The sequence below is a fragment of the Aegilops tauschii genome, chromosome 1 (assembly GCF_002575655.3).
Source record: "Aegilops tauschii subsp. strangulata cultivar AL8/78 chromosome 1, Aet v6.0, whole genome shotgun sequence".
Lineage (NCBI taxonomy): Eukaryota > Viridiplantae > Streptophyta > Magnoliopsida > Poales > Poaceae > Aegilops > Aegilops tauschii.
In genome coordinates this window covers 416,832,162-416,845,397 of record NC_053035.3, presented here as the reverse complement: position 1 = coordinate 416,845,397, position 13,236 = coordinate 416,832,162, and the positions used below count along the sequence as shown (strand labels likewise).

Genomic DNA, 13,236 nt, shown 5'->3' with positions numbered 1-13,236 from the left:
ATGGGAAAAGGTGAGAACCGATGATACTTTGCTGCTCTAACAAGAAACAGACTGCTTTTTCTTTTTTGAGAATCACAAGAAACAGACTGCTTTGGACGATTCTCCCAGCAATGGAAAGGGAAATGTTTTAAATCACCCGGCTGATCTTTCGCGTCGCATAAACCGCCTCCTCCGTTGGCCACGCTTCCCATGGGACCACCCACGTACCTATCCTCTCCACCACTCCAATCTTATCTTGTCGCCCTTTCTTCTTCTCAGCAGACCGAAGGCTCATTTTTCCTTCTCTTTTCTCTCATATCACAGCACCGCCGCACGGTTGCTGCCATGCACAAGGCCGCACCGCCAAGCACCACCGCTGCTGACGCGATGCGGCTGGCGGCCATGTTGAGACACAGCACATCGACGTTGTGATGAAACACTCTCGACGCAGCATCCGTCGATGTTTGCCGACGGCGGGCGGAGCTGCTGCTGCTATAAGGGGCGTCGCTGCGTCGTGATGGTTGTCGTTCGACGACAAGCCGTTGCTGCGAGGCGGGCGATGGTGCGCATGGTGTGGGCGGCGACGCGAGATCCCGCAGGGCTGCGTGGTAGCAGCCACCGGAGCTGTAGACGACGACGGTGTCGCGAGGCGGTCGCCACTCGGCGCACATGCTGCATCGGGGAGGCTGAGGAGAGGAGTTGCGCAACATCGGGCCGCCGGCGCTCTGCTGTGCTTCAAGCAAGTGGCGGGATGCTGCAGTTGGGGGCCGTCGGATTTTCTATGAAGCATCGCTGGGGACCGCCGGTGCTGTAGTTCAACATCGCCAGGAGCGCCGTAGTTGCAATGAAGCATCATCCGGCCGCCGGTGTTGTGATGCAACATCGCCGGAGAGCGCCGGAGTTGCAATGAAACATCGTCCGGCCGACGGTGTTGTGATGCAACATCGCCGGGGAGCGCCGGAGTTGCAATGAAGCATCGCCGATAGCCGCCGGAGTTGCAATGACGCGCTGCGGGGCCCGTTGAAGCTCACTTGGGTTGCAATGAAGCGTTGTCGGCAATCACAGCGCCGCCGGGCGCCGACGGTGCTGCCGTGGAGCTGCTGCCATGGATGATGCAAGCGGCCGCCGGCAACCCCGCTCGCCGGAGTTGTGACGACGTCTGTTATGGAGCGGTTTTTTGTCTACGCTGCAAAAGATGCTGCGGGTGAAGACAAGCATGATGCGATGTGTGGGTTCAAACTGACGAGCTTGATTAAGCATATCGAACGGCAGATAAGGCGGATGATAACTGCAAGTTATCATCCGGTCTATGGGTAGCAGCCGCCCAATGGAAAACATTCCGTTCCAACTTCCATTGCCCCCACTATTTTAGAGGCCAGATTTTTTTTTCTTTATGGTATTTAGAGGCCAGTTAATCCTCCCTCTTATCTCAGCTCTCTGCGACGGTTTCGAAATAAGCCCACGGGCCTTTTCGTCGCGGGACGCGAAAAATGCCCATAAGCATGCTTGCTGGGCTCGGACGGACATAACGAAATGCAAGAACAAGGCCCTCGCCAGCAAACGCATCGCTAACACCTGGAAGAAGAAAAAAACGCATCGCTTTCGGCTCGAAACACCGCATTGATTGCCACGTCACGAAGAAAAAGATAACGACGACGACGTGTTTTGACGTCAGTCTTGACCTGAACTTCTTGGCCGGCTCCTGTGCGCCATGGACTGATGTCTGATCTGACGGTGACGGAGCAGTGACCTGGTCCGGCTTGCTACTTGCTAGCTCCATCGCCTTGACTCGTCTCCCTCCTCGCAAGGTTTGAGATAAATACCAGTCACATCGTCCCATTTAGTACGGCGACTTTGTTGTGACTTTTTTTTTTGCGGGATGACTTTGTTGTGACTTTGAAGAGGAAAAACAACGGACCGCAATGAGTTGATTTATGTCAGTCTCCCCGCAAGAGAAAAAGAAGAAAGGGGACAGGAGAATTGTGAAGAATGAAAAAAGAGAGCAAATTCTAGACAGCAGGAAACTCGCATCTAACGAGTCACAAAATTTCAAACTGATACTCCTTGAATAGACAAAATACTACCAAAAAAGTGCATCGCAAGCCCTAGTGCATCAGATACTTTCCCTATATCAATGAAACATGTAATCTTGCTAGTTGTTCGGTTAAGGAACTCCATTACGTGCAACTAGACCCTGGCATGGATAGCCCGGCCCGGACAGCCTGGCCCGAAAGCTGACACCGGGCCGGGCTTGGGCTTAGCTTTTTCGCCCGAAGCCCGGCTCGAAAGCACGAAAAAGCCCGGACATGGCATAAATAACTACTTTATTAGAAATATAAGTATATTATATCATTTAAATATCCTAAAAATAATCATTTTAATTTTAAAAGTGCACTGTTCATGTGTTTCGGGCTCGGGAATGGGATTGGGAGTTTGAGGTTGGGCTTTGTAAAGCCTGACCCGGACTAGGCCCCGCCCGGAGGATGCCCAGGTTTACATGCAACATGGTATCCTTCTGTGTGCTTTTTCCCTTTGTAGCACACTCGCCCTTCTTTTTTCCTTGGCTCTCTACATCCTTTAGGATGCTCTATACACCATAACACTTTTTTTATCATTGTTGAGGTGCTAAATAATAGGGACAACCTTTCATGACCATCATGTATCAACTCTCACCATGGCGGCCGCTGCACTCAGCTCTCATTACTAAGTCTTTTTCTTCTTCTTGCGAATACTCATTGCTAAGTCTTTATTATACATCGATATACTCAAACAAAAGATACCTCAGAACTCAATGGAGCCTAAAGTATATAGAATCCTAATTCCACACAAGAATAAACATGGAAACCATCGTTGCGCAATCGAGTATGAATGGAACCATAGATTGCCAAGGATCCAAGGAAGGAAAAAAGGGAAAAGGAAGGGAAAAAGAAAAGGAAAGGGGAACCGGATACAAAACCGGCGGTTCCAGCAAACCTTCCCCCTCGTTAATCGCCACCGGTCTATAAAACCCAGCCCACGGACAGGGCACCATCGCCAACGCCAACCACCGCGCCCCGTTTATTATTCCCCTTCCCGCAGCCGCCCCCCGTGTCCCGCGCGCACCTTCTCGAAGCCTCCTCCCTCCCTCCCCCATGGCGGACCAGCTCACCGACGAGCAGATCGCCGAGTTCAAGGAGGCCTTCAGCCTCTTCGACAAGGATGGCGACGGTAACCCCCCCTCTCCCCTGTCTCTCTCTCGCGGCCGGCCGGATCGGGCTCGATCCGGCCGAATTGGGTTTTGTCTCGGAGCGCTCTAGATCCAGTCGGTGATGCCTGGGTTGCGTCGTCTCTTTAGGCCTTTGGTGTTGTTCCAGCGCCTGCGCGGGATGGATTGCTCGGGCCTGTTGTTTGTTCCGCGGCGGGCTGCAGGCGGATTGCTCTGTTAAGGTGGATTTCCGACTTGTAGGATTTCGGGGTGCTCCTGTGGGAGGAACAATTCGGGGGCAGCAGCTACTGGTTGCATTTAGGAGCTAGGGTTTAGAGCTGTAGAGTGTTTCGGAACTTCTAATGAGAGAGATTGAGAATCAGGTTGTTGTCATACACTGCTGTAAAGTGATCAGGTCAATTAGCTTCTGTTTTGTACTAGTGGACTAGATGGAGAATTGGAGGTGTTGATCTGGCTGTGATGTACTAGTAGATGATGCCAAGGATTTTAGTGAGACTTTTTGGTGACAGTACCAGCATGATCTAGCTTCTGATGATAGCCTAGAAGTGGGAGATCTAGTCTTAACTGTGTAGTCTAAGACCAGCACTTGATTTGTAGATTCCTCTTTTCTAGTGTCATAGTCGCTCATTTCTGCATCATTTAATAGTTATTTCCTTGCTTGGTACATTAAAGGACTATGTTTCAGCACGTCTTTAGATGCAAGTTGGTCTGGTCTGTGATCTGTGTCATATCTAATTGTGTACATGATGACTTATAGAATTGTAGGTTGACTTTTGATTTCATATGTTAAATGGACAGCAAGAAGTACCTTTTTTTTACTTGGTAGGATACAATCCAATTGATGCTAAACCTAAGCACTGCTTTCTTAAGGCTTCTGCCTGGCGGTCCATCATTTCTTCAGCTGTTCATAAATTGATTTCCAGAATTCAGTATGTTGAAATGAACGTCAGTGACACTTTAGGAAAGCGTCTTTAAAGCCATGTTTGTTTACGATTCCCAGCTGTTCCAACTTGCAGCTCCTTATAGTAACAATATATAGGCGCGTGTAAGTGCCCAACATGCTGATTGGAGGTATTATGACATATCATGTGTTCTTAGGACAATAGAACCAACTCAGTCCCACATTGGGTATTTTATATGCGGCGAACAGACCAATCTTAAATCCCAAGTAAACTTGCTCTTATTTTATTTCGTAGCGCTAGATAACGAATGCTTATCGATGTTGAATTTCCTGCAGGTTGCATCACCACCAAGGAGCTCGGAACCGTGATGCGGTCCCTTGGGCAGAACCCCACGGAGGCGGAGCTGCAGGACATGATCAACGAGGTTGACGCGGACGGCAACGGCACCATCGACTTCCCCGAGTTCCTGAACCTGATGGCGAGGAAGATGAAGGACACGGACTCGGAGGAGGAGCTCAAGGAGGCGTTCCGCGTGTTTGACAAGGACCAGAACGGCTTCATCTCGGCGGCGGAGCTGCGCCACGTGATGACCAACCTCGGGGAGAAGCTGACGGACGAGGAGGTGGACGAGATGATCCGGGAGGCGGACGTGGACGGCGACGGCCAGATCAACTACGAGGAGTTCGTCAAGGTCATGATGGCCAAGTGAGGTGGCGAGGACAGGGGTCCCTCCCACGAAATAAGCTTGAAATTTGCTCTCAAGTGGATTGGAATGGAATGCCAGACAGACTCGCAAAGTTGTATTTTGTGCTATGCGCCTGTTTTTTTAAGTACTGTTGCCTGTTGGGTAGTTGGTCGGGTTATCTTGTAGCGGTGTAGTCGTGGGGAGCAGCATCGGAATTACCTGGTTTCTTTTGGTTGTGGCACTTATCTTGCCTGTTAGGCTTCGTCTTATCATGGAATTTAGGGGCTTTGTGCAAATCTTGGTTTCGCCCTGCATTTTAAATGTCTGCTTGGTTTGTGTTAGCCGGAAGTACATTGTATGGATTTCATTTGGCATGCTTGGTTTCTGCGAACTTTGTACAACTTCGGTGGTAGTGATCTCTGAACTGCGCTGGAGCAAATTCGCCTTGGTACAGTTGTTGGACGACGAAACACAACTCAAGTCGACAGCGAATCCAACAGCTGCATTGTATTTGCAACTTGTACCACATCTTATGATTGATCGAAACCAAATGTGGTGGATGGCACGTCGCTATGCTATGATGATCAATTGTTGGGCACATGGTTGGCGCCAGCTCGTTGAACTATTATTCTTTTTCCCTTTTCAACCTGTCAGTTGTTTACATCAAAGCATAAGCCGTTGATTTTTTTATCATAATATAAATATCTTTACCATAAAGATGCTAAAATCGGCAGAGTTCAAAGCGATTTGCTTCGGAGAATAACGAGAGAGGGAAAGTTGTCATTGCTTATGATCTCTCTTAATTTTTGACCTGTCAAAAGAAAAGAAAAGCGACCTTCGCTAGGTTGCTTCATCGTGACGAACAGCCCGGACAGCAATTAGGCCAATCAATCAGTCCATTTCTTTCCCCTATCCCTTCAGCAGTTCAGCTCTCTCTGGTCTCTCCCCGCCATGGCGGCCAAGCTGACCCAGGCGCAGGCGGACGAGTGCAAGGAGGTGTTCGACCTGTTCGACGGCGACGAGGACGGCCGCATCGCCGCCGGCGAGCTGGTCACGGCGCTGCGCTCGCTGGGCCAGAACGTGGACGAGGCCGAGGCGCGGGGCTTCCTCGAGGACGCGGGCGCGGGCGGCGCCGGCGCCGTCGACCTCCCCACGTTCCTGGCCGTGGCGGCGCGCAAGGCCAACGCCGGCGTGTCGGCCAAGGGCCTGGCCCAGTGCCTGGACGCGTTCGACGACGACGGGAGCGGGGTCATCCCCGCGGAGCAGCTGCGGCAGGTGATGCTCACCCACGGCGACCGGCTCACGGAGGAGGAGGCCGACGAGCTGCTCCGCAAGGCCGACCCCCGCGGCGAGGGCCGCGTCCAGTGCAAGGAGCTCGTCAAGGTGCTCATGAACAACAAGTGATCCACGAGCTTCGCTGATCCATCGATCGATCCGCCGATCTGGGGACTGGTGGACTGTTGTCGGGTGAGGACATGGTGCCATGTTTCTTGATTTCCTGATGTACTCCTGCTGGTTTGCTGTAATATTGGATGAGAGATGCGAATGCTCTGGCTGCAATATGTATACTGCCTTTATTTCGTTGTGTGTATGCATACACAAATTGCTTTAACGACGATTTTGCACATGTATCAAAAGACATTGCCAGCGCAAATCCAGTGCGCTGCTTCCTTGGTTTGGTTAGTGAAATCGGTAGGATTTGAAAATGGATATTTTTCGCACCCCGCCGTTTCAACTTACTTAGGATGTTTTTTTACGGATTTACTTTGTGTATTACTCGAATGCACGGATACTTCAGTCGACCAGCAAATCCGTATCCGATACTGATACTCCTCCGATACGCCCCCGATACGTGCCCCTGGAGTATCTGAGAATAAATGATTTAAAACAATTACGATACTCGAAGGATACTTTGTTAATACGTCTTGGATACTTTTCCAGCCCAGGTAAGAGCCCACTCAGCCCATTTAAGAGGCAACCAACTACCCTGGTGCCGTGATGCCCTCTATCCTTTCCCTCACAACGTCTTTCCCCCTTCCCGTGCTCACACCAGGCGGCGCCTGTGTCGCCAGCGGCTGCTCACCCAGGTCCCTGGGACAGCGGCGGCGGCTAGCCGTCAACAAGCTCCTCCTCCTCCTCATCAACGTCCCCTCTCACGCAGCAGCCATGTATTTACACTTCTCTTCTCCATTTCTCCTGCCCAGCCAGGCTCATCTCCTCTTCTTTCTTCTCTGATCTCTGAGGATTTCTTATTTTCATCTTCTCCAGGTTGCTTTGGGTAGCTACAACGTATCCGTATTGGCCCGATACTGATACCCGTATCCGTATCGGTGCATTCAAGGTGTATTACTATCGTTGTAAGTTAGACTACATAAATTTTAAAACAAACTATAGAAAAAAATTATCAACATCTATAATACCAAATCAACACTATTAGATTCATCATTCAATACATTTTCACATTATATATATGTTTATTACTGTATCACACATAGAGAAAGAGGTAATACAGGCATACATGATGGGTGAATGGATGGATGCAGCATATAGTTAACAAGAGGGAAGAAGTATCTTCCATGGCGAACTTCACTTCATTTTTTGTGGAAATTATGAACTTCATTTGGCAGTCCTTCGCTGGAGGGGGTACCTCATATTGAGGCTAGACTAGCAGTGGTGAATCGTCGGCTTCTTCATCGGCCGGTGAATGCGCAGGGTATGTGTTGGAGCTACTTGGTCCCCTCCCATTTACTCCAGAAGGGATGGTGGGGTTTGAAGTGGACACTAAAAATAGCAGTTGCATCAAGAAACCCCTCACTCTTTTGATGTGTGGACGACGCTGACGATCCGGGTTGACACACATGAGCCCGATCTCCAACACACTTTTGAGTTCCCCGTCAAATTGGCCTCTCAACCCTTTGTCATCTGCACCGAGAATTGTATTGTTCGCTTGACATTTTAGGACCTTCTCGATAAGGTTGTTCTTGCCATTAGCCTGTGTGGTTGGTTTTTCACCACAGACAATTTTGAGCAACATCACGCCTAAGCCGTACACATCAGACTGCCCACATGTCTTTCCGGTCTCAAAACATGCTGGGTCGTTGTATGATCGAGTCCCGGCTATATTCATCGTCGTGCGTGAGGTTTGGGTATGGTTGACTTGTGTCACAAGCCCAAAGTTAGACAGTTTGGCATTGAAGTTTGTGTCTAACATATTACAATACCTGGCTGATATCTATATGCACGATGGACTTGGGATATTCGATGTGGAGGTATGCAAAGACCGGAGGCAATTCCAATTAGAAGGTTGCGCTTGAAACACAAAACACATAGTCTCTGCTAGATAAGACACCCCTTGAAGTCGAGCTATATTTACTAGGAGATTCACTCGGAGATAAGACACCACTTGGCGTGTGTAAGGGCATTTTTATCCCTTAGTTGGTTTTGGTGATTGATGACAATGCTTTTGCGGACTAATCATGTGCATCGAATATTTCAGATATATTGACTAGGCACAAGATGATTTGGTTCCCCTCGAAGGCTATAGAAGACGGCGTTTCTCTTTGTTTCTTTTCGGTGGTATTGAGTCGTAGGGAAGCCGTACTATTAAGAGGGGGTCCGCGTTGGAAAGGTTGGGTGGATTCATCACGTACACATCTTCCTTTGCACCTCCTTTCCTCTAGCCTTTGGAGCATCCTTTGTTTTCTTTGTCTATGCAAACATTGCTCTTGCTTGCCGAACTAGGGCGTGCGGTAGTACTGCTCCTTAGAGCGGTAGTACCGCAGGACCTCGCGGTAGTACCGCCCGCTGGTGCGGTAGTACCGCAAGGACCCACGGTAGTACCGCTTCTAGTAAGCGGTAGTACCGCGGTCTCTGACTTAGTTCCGCAAGTACACGACAGTAAGGGGCGGATGTAATTTTTTACATCCGCGCCTCGCGCGGTAGTACCGCTGCTGGCTTACGGTACTACCGCGTCGGGTTTTTGCATCGACTCCAACTCTGCGGAAGTAGCCACGGATGTAATTTTTATATCCGTGCCTTCCCATCCCTGGACAGCCCCTGCCTTGCGGTAGTACCGCAAGGGGGAGCGGTAGTACCGCGCCAGCAGTACTACCGCCCTCTGCTTTAGTGCATTTTTGGTTGTTCTGGTCTCTGCTGCGTGGGCGGTAGTACCACGGGGCCCTGCGGTAGTACCGCGTGCCCCTGCGGTAGTACCGCGCCTCAGGTGCGGTAGTACCGCGCTGCGCAGGCTGAGTTGGTGGATAACGGTTGGATTTGTTCTTCCACTATATAAGGGGTGTCTTCCTCCTCTAGTTGACTACCTCTTCCACCTCCAAGCTCCATTGTAGCTCCACGCTCCATTTTCGCCTGATCTCCTTCCCTAGCCAATCAAACTTGTTGATTCTCTAGGGATTGGTTGAGGAGGTCCCGATCTACACTTCCACCAAGAGAAATTTGAATCCCCCCACTAATCCCTTGTGGATCTTGTTACTCTTGGGTGTTTGAGCACCCTAGACGGTTGAGGTCACCGCGGAGCCATAGTTCATTGTGGTGAAGCTTCGTGGTATCGTTGGGAGCCTCCAATTAAGTTGTGGAGATTGCCCCAACCTTGTTTGTAAAGGTTCGGTCGCCGCCTCTAAGGGCACCAATAGTGGAATCACGACATCTCGCATTGTGTGAGGGCGTGAGGATAATACGGTGGCCCTAGTGGCTTCTTGGGGAGCATTGTGCCTCCATACCGCTCCAACGGAGACGTACTTCCTCTCAAAGGGAAGGAACTTCGGTAACACATCCTCGTCTTCACCGGCTCCACTCTTGGTTATCTCGTGCCTTTACTTGTGCAAGCTTATTTGTGCTTTATCTCTTGCTTGCATGTGTGCTTATTGTTGTTGCATCATATAGGTTGCTCACCTAGTTGCATATCTAGACAACCTACTTTGATGCAAAGTTTAAATTGGTAAACAAAAGCTAAAAATTGTTAGGTGCCTATTCACCCTCCCTCTAGTCAACTATATCGATCCTTTCAATTGGTATCAGAGCCTCGTCTCTTGATTAAGGACTTTACCGTCCGAAGAGTATGGTTGGCGTTGTAGACGGTGTGGAGGAGCACTCCGGTGTGAATCCGGTCTCATCTACGGGAGATGGGGGAACCACGGTCTCTCGTGAGGAATTCAATGTGGCGTTGGACACATTGAAAACCTCCATGAAGACCGAGGTCGAAAGCATGTTTAATAAATTCTTAGAAGGGCTTAAACTTTTCACCGCACCGTTGAAAGTGGGTGATCCCGCTAACAAGGTGACGGATGCTACCTCCGACAAGGGGGAAGCTACTAGCGAGAAAGCTCCTTCTTCTAGTGGTAAAAATGGCACCGACATCTTTGCCCATGTGGAACCTCCACTTGTCTATGGTGGACCGCTTCCTTCCACTCATTTGAATCATGCCGGACCGGCCCCTAAGATTGAGAAGAATGTAGAATTTGATTCTTGGGTCTATCGTTTTAAGTGTCATTTAAATCATGTGAACACTAACCTTTGGAGAATCATTGAAGAAGGTTTCTATCCGCATGACCGAAGGAACCTCACTCCTAGAGAAGCAGTGGATGATCAATTCAATGAGAATGCTCTCTTCATCATCCAAGAAGCAATCCCACCCGAAGATCTTCCTCATCTCCGGCCCTACACCGTGGCCAAAGATGCTTGGCACCAAGTGGTTTCCCTCTATCGGGGAAGTGCAAGCATTCAACGCTCCAACTATGAAGTGGTGCAAGATGAAGCCGATGAGTTTGCAATGAAAGAAGATGAAGAACCTCGTGAGCTTTATCGAAGAGTAACTAAACTCGCGGTCTCTCTCCGAGATCATGGAAGTAAGGACACGGATGACAATTGGATCAAGCGCAAATTCCTCAAGGCAATGATGCCCTACCACAAAGCCATGTCCTCCGTCATTCGTCAAAGGCCGGACTTCCACACCTTGTCCTGAAGTGAAGTGTTGGATGAGTTTGTTTCTATGAGCATCTTGGACAAGACCGCCGACAATGCGGTTCTTCGCTCTCAAAGAGTAAAGAAGCCCAACCTTGCTCTAAAGGCCAAGGTTAGTATGGAGGAAGAGGATGAAGAGGAAGAAGAGGAGAGCAACCTCGAAGATACGAAGTATACCTATCATGAACACATGGTGCTTGCTTCAAGGCAATTTTCGAGCAAGAAGAACTCAAGGCCCAACTTCAACAAGAACAATTCAAGTGGCGCAAAGGGCAAGCAACGAGTGAGGACTTGCTTCAATTGTGGCAATGTGAGCCACTTTGTTGCGGAGTGCCCTTATGAGAAGAGGGAAGACAATGGTGGAAAGCTCATCCGAAAGGACAAGGCCAAGTCATTCCCCAACAAGAGCAACTTCACCAAGAAGACTTCTCCCAAGGCATTGGTGGTACAAGAAGGGTACAATGAGGATGATGACGATGAGGAAGATGGTGAGTCGGTTGCCATGGCCTCCGTTGCCATTGCGACGACTCCACGGGTGTCTCTCTTTGACTCACCCAATGAGAACATCACCGCCAAGTGCCTCATGGCTAAAGCCACCAACAAGGTAACCCCCAACATCAAAACTACCATCATTAATCATCCTTCTTCGGATAGCATTGATGAACATGAGGGGACAAATGTGGAGGAGAATGAGTTTGAGACCTTTATGGGTAAACTCAAGGGTAAATCCAAGAAGCACTTTGTTGCTCTCTTGGAACAACTTGGTGAAGCCAATGACATGATCGAGGCTCACGAAGATACCATCTCTAAGATGGAGGGGCATAGTCGTGACTATGCCAATGAGATTTCAGATCTTTCCAATGCTCTTGACGAAGAGCGTGGTCTTAGTTTGGCTCTTGAGGAGTCACACAACGATGATCATGCTAAGTTAAAGAAAGATCTTGATCATGCTCTTGTTGTTTCTCGTGTGCTAAACTCCGAGAAGGCAAAGCTTGGGGTTGATCTTGCTAGACTCAAAGAGGAGTTTGATATTCTCGACAAGGCTCACAAAGTCTTGAAGGGTGTCCATGCTAGCCTCAAGGAGTATCATGATCAACTCCAAGTGAGGCTAACCAAGGAGAAAGCCACCTTTCCTCATATGGTGTTAATTGATAATGCAAATGCTACTAACCCTTGTTGTGAGCATGTGCATCTTGTTGAGGAAAATGCTAAGTTGAAGGAGCAACTTGAGAAAGGCCTTGTGTCATGCATACAAGGTGAGAAGAACCTCAACGACCTTTTGAGCAATCAAAAGGAAGTTGTGGCCAAGGAGGGGATTGGGTTCGCACCCAAGCCCAAGAACAAGAAGAAGAATGGCAAGACCAAACGACCTCCTCCTCTCAAGCAAACTTTTGTGAAGGAGGGAGAGGGTGCTTCCAAGGAGAAGAAGAACAATGCGAAGGGTGACGGTGTCAAGAAGGACAATGCCACCCCTTCCAACAAAGCCGGCGATTTTAATCCTTCTTATGTGTTATGCCGTGCTAGTGATGGGCATGTTTATGCCAAATTTGTTGGTTCTCCTCATGAGTATATTGAATGGTCTATTTGGGTTCCTAAGACCCTTGTTATTAACATCAAAGGACCCATTATCAAATGGGTACCTGAAACCAAGCATTGATCTCTTGTAGGTGTTTGCTTTCGGTGGGGGATCATGGTTGCTCGATAGTGGAGCTACAAATCATATGACCGGAAGCAAGGACTTGGTGGTGGACGTGCACAAGATTCCATCTATGCCCACCAATGTCGAGTGGGGTGATGCCTCGTCTTCTAAGGTATTGGGACTCGGCAAAGTAGTCATTTCTCATGATCTCACGATTGAGAAGGTCGTGCTTGTTGAGTCCCTTGCATACAATTTACTTTCCGTTCGTCAACTTGCAATCATGGGCTTTGCCACTTTCTTTGATATTGATACCGTGGCCCTCTTGTGGAGCAAGACTCTTAAAGTAGCCTTTGTTGGGCATGTCAAGAACGGTCTCTATGTGATTAACTTTTCGGAGCGACCCACTAAGACCGCGACATGCCTAATGGCTAAAGTTGACGTGGGATGGCTTTGGCATCGCTGTTTAGCCCATGTCAATATGAGATCTTTGCAAAGTCTTCTCAAGGGGGACCATGTCCGTGGACTAACGAATGTTAGTTTTGCTAAAGATCGTGCTTGCAGTGCTTGTATCAAAGGAAAGCTACATGAGAAGGCTCACCCTCCCACGACTATCATTTACTCGAAGAGGCCTTTGGAGCTCCTTCACTTGGATCTCTTTGGGCCTCCATCCTTTGATAGTCTTGGGGGTAGGAAGTATTGCTTGGTGATTGTGGATGACTATTCAAGATACACTTGGGTGTATTTCTTCAAGAGGAAGAGCGAGACCCAACAAACCGTCATTGACTTTGCAAATGAAGCCCAACGTCAACACAATGCAAAGATCTTGACAATAAGAAGTGACAACGGCACC

At 49.1% G+C, this 13,236-nt stretch overlaps 2 protein-coding genes across 2 annotated transcripts; both read left to right on the top strand.

The window, feature by feature from the left end:
- The first annotated feature begins 2,936 nt into the window (after positions 1-2,936).
- On the top strand, positions 2,937-5,112 carry LOC109768118 (calmodulin-2). Its single transcript, XM_020326848.4, has 2 exons — positions 2,937-3,186; positions 4,422-5,112. Exons 1-2 carry the CDS (start codon positions 3,111-3,113, stop codon positions 4,793-4,795), a joined length of 450 nt encoding a protein of 149 aa, XP_020182437.3. The 5' UTR covers positions 2,937-3,110; the 3' UTR covers positions 4,796-5,112.
- Positions 5,113-5,565: 453 nt separating this feature from the next.
- LOC141023302 (probable calcium-binding protein CML9) lies at positions 5,566-6,383 on the top strand. Its single transcript, XM_073499914.1, has one exon. The coding sequence runs from the start codon at positions 5,723-5,725 to the stop codon at positions 6,173-6,175; it is 453 nt and encodes a 150-aa protein (XP_073356015.1). The 5' UTR covers positions 5,566-5,722; the 3' UTR covers positions 6,176-6,383.
- The last annotated feature ends 6,853 nt before the right edge of the window (positions 6,384-13,236 follow it).